The following is a 12,423-nucleotide window of genomic DNA, read 5'->3' as shown; positions in this document are numbered from 1 at the left end:
CAGTGTTAATAGGGGAGAGATCACCTCAACTTGCCTACTTGAGCTGTGGCCCAATGGTGGAGCCCAATTGCCCATTGGAGTGATCTGCTTCAGGTAAAGTAGGACAGGGTCTGCTACTTCCCAGATGTAGGCAGGAGCCAGCCCATAACCTTTTCCAGATGGATCACAATTGTAACTTTCTTTTGATTTTAACCTTATTGTCTGAATAAAAGTTACGTTTTTATACACTGTCTTTAGTTCTCATGTGCCCATTCTTTTGGGAACCTTAAAATATTTGACATAAAGGTTAAACACTTTGCACACGGTATATTACACAACTTTGACTATATCTGGTTTAATCCACATTAATGTAGTATGTTTTATGTTTTTCTTAAGTGGTAACTACTTAATTAGCCCTTGACCAGTATTTCGTATGTACACCTAATATGTTTAAACAAGGTGTGAAGGCTTTTGGTCTGCGGACTTATAATTAAGAGTATATAAGCGAAATGCGTCATGGGCGCTGCCTGTTTTGGGCTGCTCTTATGTGGATCAGTAATGCAATAAAGTTTATTTGTCATCACACATACTTTGTTTTACTAATCACTTTCTACTATTCTGATGCAAGTTTTAATTTTACCAATGAAAAGTAAAATGTTAACACGATAATTTCCTTTTTTTAATGAATAGGCTTGATTTGTACAAATCCTGTTAATGTATGCATGTATAAGGCATGTATAATACACTTGGGTATTTTTCCTGCGTTATTTTCTTGATGAAAAACGCCAGGAAAACTGTCACTGCATTTTCCTGCGTTTTGGCATTTTTTCTGGAGTTTTTTTCTGGCGTTTTAGCCTTTCTGTGGAAATTGCTTTTTTGACCTTAGGCAGTTTTGCCAGCCTTTACACCCAGCTAAAAGGGATTAGGATAAATTGCAAGTATCTGCCCCCTCCTGATGTCATTTCCTTGGCAGAGTTCTACTTAAACACACCCCGGCGGACCCTTTTTTCTCTTTTCTGTGGTTTGTAAGGTGTGCCTTATTCTGAATGTCTGCTCCTCTAGGAAGATTGGCCCCAAATGATATTGCAAATTGCAAGGGATACTCACTAGTTGAATAAGCTTGGACACATCAAAGACGATTCTGGGTGCCATGCTGCTAATAAATTACACAGAGACAGCACACAGTGTACAAGCAGATAAAAGTTTTACCACAGTACTGGGAAAATGGCAGCTCTTCCTGGGTCCTGCCCCTGTTTTGTAACTGTGGAAAAAAACGCCATCAAAAATACCAAGGCAAAACCCACATGGCGTTTTCATGGCGTTTTTCTCTCCCATAGACTTCTATTGGAGAAAAACGCCAAGATTTCCTTGCAAAAAACGCCAGAGTGTCAACATGCTGCGATTCTGAAAAACTGCCACAGAGCCCAAAAAAGCAGTAAAACGCCAAAGAGGACTGAAAAACAGAAAAACGCCAAGTGGATATGGCATTGTGCGATTTTCTATTGAAGAACAGCCAACATCTGGCCGCAGCGTTTTTTCACTAGTATAACGCCGTGTGGCTGAATTGGCGTTATTATGGGCGTTTTTAGCAAAAAATACCCAAGTGGAAACCTAGCCTAACAGAGTTAATAGTTTGTAGAGTTTTACTGGTATGTGAATGCTTGATTAGTATTCCAAACTAAGTTTTGCTCAGATCTTAATAGTCTTAAATGGAATATTTTTGGATTTTTATGGTAAACACTTAAAATAATTAAGGAAATCTATTGAGTCTTTACCCCATAAATAAAAATCTCAGATTAAACAACTGAAACCTGTTAACAAATTTCAAGAGCAGACAATCAAATATTTGCAAGCTTCTTATCTTCAACAAATATTGGACCACAATGTAGAAATTTTACTTACAAGATATGATCAGTCCTTGACTGCCACATCTTCAGTTTCACCAAACCAGATTTAATCTCCGGAAAGAGATAGAGAACTTTAAGTAAACAAATCAGGTTTTATCTCTTTCACTCAGTGACCAAATCTGAGAAAATAAGTCATTTACTAGTGATGTTTCCAGAGTTGTAAAAATAGACAATCCCATTCTGTAGGACCTTGAGAGAATTGGCATTAGTATAGGCGAAAATATTTGGTCACATTTAATTTTTTTCAATTATTGTTTAGGAGACCTTCCTTAATTCCTTTAGACTCCCACACTGTTCTTTTTAGATTGAAACATTGTGATAATACAACATAGTGTGTCTCAATCAGAAAATAGCTCCTTGAATTGCTTCCTAAAGACCCTAAATTATTTTACAGGTGTTTGGGCTGATGTATAAACGGTCCACTGGGGACATCAACCTTCCCTTGAACACTAAAATTGCATTACAGCCCCTTCTTTCTGGGTACGAGTTTCTTCCACCTTATCGGATAATCAACTTATAAACGAGGGTGCCATGAACCTCCGGATCATTAGACTGGTTGGCCAGGTCTTAATACTTAGCAATAGGGAACGGTTCCTTATTTATAAAGAGCAATCCTAGATCAAAGTGATTAAACCAGCAGGTACATTTCATTGGTTTCCATGTGGATTCCTCCTCGTTCCAAACTTTGCCACTGAGCTACTTATAAAAATAAGGACCAACATTTGTTTTTGTTCCGTGCTTAATTTGCATGACAAAATAAATAGGTCTGCCTAATAAGAGTTTTCATTCAAAAAAACACTTATTTGGTGCTGTAAAAAAGTTGATATAAAGAAGAAGTTGGTTGCTCATGTTTTCAGGTCTATAAGTTAGATCATATTTATGTAGAGATGATAATAAAATAAAAGAAGCAGACTAGTTACATCATTTCATAAGTTGGCATCCGATTCAGCTGCCTAATTTGCTTCTGTTACGGAATATCTGGGTAGCTTTGCCAAGTGAATTAGAAATGCTTTTAATCAGCATATAATGATGTAGTTTTATTACTGCTTCATTTATATTGACTAACACTTACTTTTAATGGTCTTAAAGCCAAGAGAAGAAACCAGATGTCCAGTTTTCTCACCTCAGCTGTGTAACCGCTGTCCAGATATAAGGAATAAACATTATATATATTAAGTCTAACTGTCTTTCTTCTGGTATATTTTATCACGTCCTGCATCATGGGGAAAACATACTTCCTTAAAACATATTAAGGTTGATATAATATGATGGCTGGTTGTGCAAGTTATACATAGATCTGTATCACAGAATTAAACAAAACTACAACCTTATCCCTGTTTTTAGCTGACCGTACTTGGAGCCAGCATTCAATAAGCACTAGAATAAGGTTAAATACAGCTAATGCACAGACAAGATATACTACTTTATTGGTATCATATGGGATTAAGCATGGTGTGCATAATAATTTAAACTTGATTTTATCTTCACATTGCATCCTATTGCTTGGGTCCTTCTTAAATGAAATGACACATTCTCATTATAATACCTTTCTGAGGGACACTATGTTCAGGATATGCGATTATGGGAGGCTGTTAAGAGATTAACAAAGCTCTCATCTTTAATTACTCTAATTTAAAATAACATATTTTAAATGTTTTCGGGTTGCACACATTGAAGTAATAGACTTTGTTGCAAGATCATAGGAGGAAATGTTAGAACTTTTTCCAGAAAATTGAAAGTACTTGAAAGAGTTACACTTTTACTGTAATATGGCATTTTTTTTTATTAACCATATCATGCTTTCGAACCAGGGGCATATTAAGAAAAGGTTGAGGATCCAAGATGACACTGATCCAAGCAGCCCATCCAATACCCACACACACATACACACACATTACTATCCTAATGCATTAGCAGGCTGTACGCTTGTAGCATAACAAGCTGGTAGCCTTATCCATGATGTTCCAGTCCCAGGTACACTTCTTTTATAGACTTGTACAAATGGACCAAAAACAATTTGGACACATTTATTAGTTTTTGGTACGTTCGTTTTCACACAACAAATTTTGTTTCCTCCTATTTCGGTTCGGATGAAATCTGAAGGGATTTTTATATTCTACCTTTCACTCCCTCTCTTTCTCTTTTCTTTCTCATTCTTTCTCTGTATCTCTTTTTTCTCGTTACTTCTCCTTTCTCTTTTATCTCTCCCCCTTTTCTTTGGTCTCCCATTTTAATTATCTCTTACCTTTTTTTTTTTTTATATCTCATCGTTCCCATATCACTAACGTTCCTCTTTTTCATTAGCTCTCACTTTTGTCCCCATCTCTCTCTCCTTTCTCTCGCCTTTCACTTTATCTCATCTCTCCTTGATCTCTTCTCATTTTCCCATATTGTCCTTTTTTTGCCTGTCCCTCTCCCTTCTCACTATCTCTCCCTTTTCTTTCCTTGTTCCTAGCTCTCCTCTTGCTCTTTCTTCCTCATTATCTCTCCCCTATATCTTATTCTTTATCTCTGCCTTTTTTAATCTATTTTATACTCCCCTATCACTTATCTTTCTCCTTTCTGAAGTCCTTCTTCTTGCAGGCCTCCATGATGGTGCACCTGACCTCGCTACAGAGCGCTGGGATATGACATCATATCCCAGCGCTCGGCATTACTCGTTGGCAGCATCGCAAGGGAGAAACCAAATGCAAGGTCATTCCCCTTGGAATGATTTTTATCTGTGATGTATTTGTTGAGTGTAGCCACCTCCCATCATGTGGGGAAAACATTCTGTTGTTTTTTTAAAATAAGGAATCGGTGTGTAGATGTCTAAAAGACCTGAAATTAGACATTTTAAAAAAAATCAGAAACAAATCATAGATTTGGAAAAAAGTATATGTATAGTACTGTGATCATCCATTAACTACCTCCTCTCGGTATGATTATTCTGCCCTTATTAAAGTTATCTCTACCTGTTGTTGGCTGTTGTGGAAAATGGAGAGAATTTGAGTAGAGAAAATGCCTGTTCTGCTGCCTTTAACATGGATCCCAGCTTCCATGAGGTGAAACAAACCCTTATTTTTTAATACATATCTCCAAAACATTATATTGACAAACAAAAAGGAGTTGTTTTTTTATCCATGTGAAACATTTACCTCCTATTTATTTTATACAGCAAAATGTCATCAAGAAAAACATCATACTCCCTCTGTTGTCTACTCTGCTTTCCCAGGGTACCTAATATTCAGTCTTGTCTAGACTCTCTGAAGTTGTGCAACAGGTCATGCCATACGCAGGAGAATGCCAGGTTCTTTCAGCCCATGTGGACTGGTGGGTGCTTCCAATTTTGACAGAAAGGTTATTGGAGCGGTCCAAAAGCAGGCTATGATTATACCAGTATAATGAGCCTCTCAGTTTAAAAAAAGGCCCATTCATGCACTTTGTATAATCTGAACTGGTTTAAGTTTCTGCAAGCTTTGAGCTTTCTTGCTCACCAGTTATCATATAATCCTTCTAGGTGGATGGCATACTATTTCACTATCCTGCTCACAAAAGCCTCATTCTTTTTCCCTTTTTTACATCTTTGTACGGAGACTCAAACCTTTGGCTCTGCAGGTATCCTGAAAGAAACTGTTTACACTTTACCAGAACATACTTTGCCATTGTTGAAATGCAAGCCATCATGATTAGGTTGCAGCAATTTGAAGGGGTTGGGAGAGACCAAATATAAAGCAAGTTTCCTGCATAATCTAACTACACAAAATAATACGTTCCCCTTCTTTTTAATTCTTAGTAAATTAAACATTAGTTTTTGTGGAAAGGAGAAACTCTAAAACAAAAAAAAATCATAAAGCCGGGAAATTTATATAAATCTGTAACTTTAAAAAAAGAATTAGAAACAAAATATAAAAAAAGAAAGTGTCAACAGTTTGTCACTTTTTGATTTTGTACCAGTTGTTGCATGATGCCTATTTCTTGCCCATGTAACAAAGGGTAAGTAATTTACATGCCTCCACCCAAAATCACAAAGGTATATTGGGTAACTTTAATCTTTTTCATTCAGAGCATGTTTGTTCCTGTGCCAACTATTCCATAATAATATTTTTCTATTCTCTTTCACCATACGCTTTTTAAAGCAACATAAATTATGCTTTGAGTGACATTGAAGTGATATTGAATCACTACAGTCTCTAGAGGAATTAAATCCAAATCAGTAGGCAAACAATTAAGTAAAGCAATCCAGGTGTATGTATTCCTCTACAATAAATGAGGTCAGGGTCAAGATCAGAGGCAATTAAAGTGTCAAAGTCAGGGAAGCTATGTAAGCATAGCTCAGTGTCAGTGACCCACTTGTCCTGTCCTGTCGCTTCTCTGCCTTTTGGCTGAGATCAAGTGAGTATCTGTTAGTGTGGGAAAGCTTGGTCCTCAGGCCTTAAGGTTGAGTAGGCTCACAAAGCCCAGCGTGTGGTTTTATGAGCCCCCTGGTATCAGTGCACCAGGGCGGTCTCCATGTGTTTCATGTGATGTGCGAGGGAACATTCACAACAAGGGAGCTGATTTAACCACCCACATTTTTGTTCGATCCTCCCTCTTTATTGTATTTTTATTCTTCTCACTTAAATATGCCCTGGCCTATGGCTGATAACAGCCATGGGCTGGGGCCTGAAATAGCATGGCACAAAACCACTTCACGTTTGTTTTTAGTTTTGATTTTTAAATACCGACACTGATTGTATGGATTTGTTACAAGTTGAAAACACCACAGAGGACCATTTTCCCGAAAACTCTGCTTTTTAGTGGGGGATGGTTGAGCCTTCCCCCCTGAAGACTTCAGTGGGTCTCTTCGGAGGAGCTCTGGCCCTCCTTTGATTTTGATCTGGAAGGGAAAGAAGGGTCTGCATATGCCCTTCATTGATTGATGCCAGATTAGCTCCCTGCCGGCGACCAATAGTCACTCGTACGGAGCCAAGTTGCTCAGAGGTGTACCTTGCCGTGCCCTTTGCCAGGGAGACTAAAATCCAAGCCAAGTTGCTCAGAGCAGTTGAGTTAACCCCGTATTAACCCCTGCTAAAAAAATGGCAAAAAACGAAGAAAAAAAAATGAACACAAAGAACATATATTTATAGAACTACAAAGATTTTAAGAAAGGTGTAGTTTCTTTTTCACATGACTGTGTGTGAGCACTTACTGCTGCCTTCAGTAATTTACCAATATCAACAACATCTCATTGCACGCATGTTTGGATTTGTACAGTATCTGCCAATGAAGGATGCATCTAAACCATTGCATTCTGCATTATGATTCATGAAAAGTTTGATGTTAATGCATTCAGTAAAATGAATCGGAAAATATTAAAATGTTCTTATTGCAGGGGTACCAGAATTAGTCTAATTATTGTATAAAAATACTTATCAACTAAGGCTAAAATGTGCTTCGTTTTTATATAACCCAGGCATTCAAATAGAAGGATTAGGGAAACGTGCAAGAATCAACATAGAATAATAATCATACTAACAGATCCTGATAATATTATGTGCGGGAAATCTAGGGGCAGCATCATATAACCACGATGTAAGCAACCACACCTGGCCTTCCTTTGTAAGCAGTTGTGAGATTGTATGACTTGGTTCTTATCTGCCATGCAATTCTATGTTACGGTTTATCAACACAAACAATTTTTATTACTTAAAAGAAACGAGTGCAAATTTCACTTATGCAGGGAAGATATACTTAAACCTAAACAAATATATAAGTATTTTTAGTGGGAACTTTCAAGGCCTTCCTCCTAGAACGCTCCTCTTTCTGGTAGAGAGGGAATGTAGGGATAACCAAACCCAGATACAGATAGTTCTGCACTGCATACCAGGAAAGTAACACATTAATGTTTCTGGACCCAAATAACATAGGTATCCACATTTAAATTAAAACTATAATATATATCCCACTGTTGGCTGTAGGTTAATGTCATGGAAAATTCTATACAGTTTTGCAATCAGTCTTTCCGTTGGTCATCTGGGAAACGTTTAATTAAAACTTAAATTATTTGCAATTTCTCTGCACATAACCTATACTTTTTGGAAGACACATCTTCAAAGCACGCATGTAGTTAAGCAGTCAGTGTGTCAGGGTATTGCTCTTCGTGTTTAGTAAATATATTATCATACAATACATGTTGTGCCGTAACCTTAAACATGCTGCCGCATTACACAATCTTACCTTTAATGATGCAGTGTAATAGATAATGATATATATTTGTCCATTACAATAATGTATACAGATTTTGGCAGAAACAGACAGCGCTTGCCTTATATGACTTTAAGTATGTGATTTTGTAGGGATATAAATAGAATAACAGTAATATTTTAGAGATTCTTGATCCAAGGAGAAATCCGATTGCCTCTTGGAGTCAAGAAGAATTCGAAGTAGCTTAATTAGGGTTTGTTTGCCTTCTTTTGGATCAAGAATTGGAAGGTTAGATAGAAGGGTTGAACTTGATGGACTTAGATCTTTTTTTCAACCTACTATGTAACTATGAATGACATGTATCTCACCAACATCACTTTACATGGTGAATGGCCAACCCAAGTGAGCTCCTGCTTCTAGAATAGCTTGCATGGGCACCTTACTGATCACATCAGACAGAGACAGCCTAGTACCTCAAGCCGAATAATTTGCCAGGGATAGCCCTTTATTAGGCACACAAACCATAACTTTAGTAAATGATGTAGGACGCATTAATGATGACCCTAAGTGTGAAATTTAAACTGGCCTGTGAAGACCTCACTACCCACTGTGGGACTAATAATTATTCTATCAACTTTGTGTCCATTATTCTGCAGGGTTTGAATGTAATTGTTTGTGTAACATTAAACACTATTGATTTCTTTGGAATTTCTTATATTCAAATGTGATCTTGGTGGCTGAGCAGATTCCTTTTCTATGTAGTTGTAGACTGTGAGGCCTTGGGTGACTGATGTTTGAGGTCCACCATCATACAGAAATCAAATGAAGAAAACTGTGCGTTCATTCACACTGAGAAAACAAACCATTGTTTCAAGAGGGTGGAGTAGATTAGATTTCAGTGACACCTTGGTGGCTTTCTCAACAAAAAGGTAACAGGTCACATTAGTCAGGGTTGAAACTCAATGCACTCTACAACATGTGTTATAGTAATGTCCAATATACTGTAAGGTCTGAGGCATGCTGATGGGTCCACATCAGCCAGGCGTCAAGATAATATGCAGAGAACATAATGATTCTTTAACTGATATGCTTCTAAGGTTCGCTAAAAGTAATCAAGGTGTTATTGTAGCATGAAATTGTGGAAAATCAACTGAAAATTAGACTTACAATGTTATGAGGGTTTCTTGGCTTTCTAACACCTTTTTTTTCCTCTCTCTGTTTCGTGAACGAGCATTGTCAATATTTAATAAATTATTCGTAAATATAATAATAATAGAATAAGTAATTGCAATATGTAATTTCAAGTGCTTGGTGTCTGTGGCTACCCCTGAATATGTGAAATTCAAATAATTTACTTTTGTTATTCAGGTTATACGTAAAGTTTTTAAAGACGCCTACATCTGACAGGAGTAACGATGCATAGAAAGGGAATAGATGGGTTTTAAAGTTGCTGTTCCACCTATGCTGATGAATCTGACCCCCTTTATAGCTGAATGTCGCATTAGAAACATCATTCTTAGTACAGCTGAGTGTTCAAAAGCTTCACAGAAAAATTCTTACTCGTAGTCTTGCCAGAAACACAAAATGGGTCATTTTCATTGAAACTGAGTTTGTTTTTTTTCTTTAATTTTCTGTGTTTTCATATTGTTAAGCCTGGAGAGTTTATAGGGTTTATTTGCTTAAGATACTCAAGAACTCAATGTTTTGTCTAAGTAGGACAGCATCTTTAAGCTCAGGAAAAAGAGCTTGCCTTGTCTGTGATAACAAGGAATGTAATTATCACTGCATTGATACATGGTCAGAATAATGTTAATATATATAATATTCATGTTTTAGGAAGCATATGTGATATGCATTTTTGTGAACGGACTTGATTACAGTAATAAAAAAAATAATTGCGCTTTCTTTAATTGTTTTTAGGAGTGTGTTCCTGAGAGCCTGGAATTAAAACTGAAGATATTTGCAGATATAGACCTTCACATCAATGACACAGCCATAATCAGTAGCTCAACATCCTGCCTTTCGCCTACAAAGATGTTTAATGGACTTAAACATGTCAAGAACTGCATAGTAGCGCACCCTGTAAGTCTTGAGCATTTTTGACTAGATTGGTAGATAATCCGTATAATCGTGATTTTATATTCATGAAGTTTCCCAGCTAAAATGTCTGCCTGGAAGTCTGGAGACAATGACGATTTCACTGATTTAATGACCATATTGTCATTATACCCTATTAGCTCATGTAATGAGGCTTCTAAGTTTTGATATAACATGCATTTTGGTTGACTATTAGTGATCTTCCAGAGCAGTAACAGTGACTATGACTCCAAATGGGAAAATGGCTACTCTCTAGAGTGAGTGAATTAAGAACAAAATTAGTTTGCTATTTTCAGTTTTTCATCTCATTTACTATCTTGTAGATGATTCAGTCTAGTTGCAATCAGAAATTACACCATTCATGCGTAGCTGTGTAAAGTTCTCTGGTGTCTTACATGTAGTTCCTTAGACCTTAGGTAATGGACATGACACATATGCCTTGTGGCCAAGGTTAGACTGTAAAGTTTGCTACACAAGGAAAACATACATGCCATTAGAATATTATGTTACTAATGTTTGGGCAGGTGGAATTTTGTCTAAGTTGTGGATCTAGGTACGGATCCAACAATCTGTGTTAGCGTTGGCTGAGTCAGCGAGCCAATGTACGCACAATATACCTGCCAGCCAGAGAGCGGCCCAATTCTATTACCAGTCCCTCTCCTCCACTCTTCAAACTCTGGTTCCTCACCCTAGGCAGATGTCATCCTTGGAGATTAAGTATCTGTAATACCCTCTTAATACCATTTGTTATCCTGAAATATGTGCCATCTGCGGTCCACTGGGAAAACTGACTATTATTTGTATTCATTAATAACATGAACTATGTACCGCTAATTAGCCACTGGAATCCTACATAGAAGCAGTGCAGACGAATAGAATTATTCCCCATCTTTGATGTTACTGTTGTTTCCCAATGCACTACATCTACTGTATGAGTCAGCTTCTCAAGTACAGCTTACGTGCAGTTGTACAGCAGCTATACGCAGTACCCACCTACTTTATACGATCCCCATATCCAACATAACATCGTGTGTGACTCCAGGCAGGTGACGTGACTAATCTCGTTTAAATGCATTATATCTAGCTTTATTGCCCCTATGAAACTGTTCAGAATAATCTCTTAAACCAGTGCGTAAGACTGTGAACACTGTACTAGCAGCTGGTAATTATTATGTTTTACAACCCAAACAAAAATAATAGCTCTTTCTGCTGAAAGGCTTTGATTCAGATTACTGATTAAATATTCCAAAAACAATGCATAAATCAAGGAGAGACAAAAGACCTATCCACTGTTGTGCGTGTCCTAATATTTTGTCCTGTGTTTCTAGTGAAAATATGGAATATAACACATTCTAGCAACCCAAAATATATAAAATAATAGGAAGAATGTGAATTAAACGGTTTTTTTTGTGTCTCAACTTGAATGTTCGGAAAAACTACATATTGTATTTCTTGTCCCACAAAACAGGTGAATCCACCTTATTATGTTCCCTTGGTTGAACTTGTTCCCCATCCAGAGACACAACCAGCCACAGTTGAAAGAACCTATGATCTGATGAAAAAAATTGGCCAGTCACCTGTAAAATTATTGAAAGAGACTGATGGGTTTGTGTTGAATCGGCTCCAGTATGCAGTGGTCAGTGAAGCGTGGAGACTTGTACAGGTATGGTATTTGTCTATCTGTACATTGTCTGAATAATACACAATTGTGCTATTTCATAAAGGAACACACATTATCGCTGTAATATGACATTACGGGCAGATTAAAACGGGTCAAATGAGAAAATAGAGGGTTTATACCATAAGATCTTACAGTTTAACCATATTGTTCCTCTTTCGAGAATTTTCTCACCTTGCTGTTGCATTAATAATATTACAGTATCTCACAAAAGTGAGTTTTTGTAAATATTTTATTATATCTTTTCATGTGAACACTGAAGAAATAATACTCTGCTACAATGTAAAGTAGTTGAGTGTACTGTAGTGAGGCAGTGTTTGGCGTATGGTCTGAGCACTGACAGGCTGACCCCCAACCCTTTCACCCTCTGCAGCAATGCTGGCGGCACTCATACCTCTATTTCCCAAAGACAACCTCTGGATATGACGCTGAGCACGTGCACTCAACTTCTTTGGTCGACCATGGCGAGGCCTGTTCTCAGTGGAACCTGTCCTGTGAAACCGCTGTATGGTCTTGCCCGCCGTGCTGCAGCTCAGTTTCAGGGTCTTGGCAATCTTCTTATAGCCTAGGCCATCTTTATGTAGAGCAACAAGTCTT

The 12,423-nt window shown here is 37.4% G+C and overlaps 1 protein-coding gene across 1 annotated transcript in view; it reads left to right on the top strand.

The window, feature by feature from the left end:
- Positions 1-12,423, top strand: part of LOC149288940 (lambda-crystallin-like) — a 52,498-nt gene that overhangs the window by 28,674 nt on the left and 11,401 nt on the right. Inside the window, exons 3-4 of the mRNA XM_089491196.1 lie at positions 9,972-10,133; positions 11,617-11,811. Coding sequence (XP_089347322.1) covers positions 9,972-10,133; positions 11,617-11,811 — 357 coding nt within the window. The remainder of the gene's footprint in view (positions 1-9,971; positions 10,134-11,616; positions 11,812-12,423) is intronic.

Source organism: Sceloporus occidentalis, unplaced genomic scaffold, assembly GCF_023333645.1.
Source record: "Sceloporus occidentalis isolate IW3139 unplaced genomic scaffold, rSceOcc1.0.p SCAF_49, whole genome shotgun sequence".
Taxonomy (NCBI): Eukaryota; Metazoa; Chordata; class Lepidosauria; order Squamata; family Phrynosomatidae; genus Sceloporus; species Sceloporus occidentalis.
This window is presented reverse-complemented; position numbering and strand designations above follow the sequence as displayed.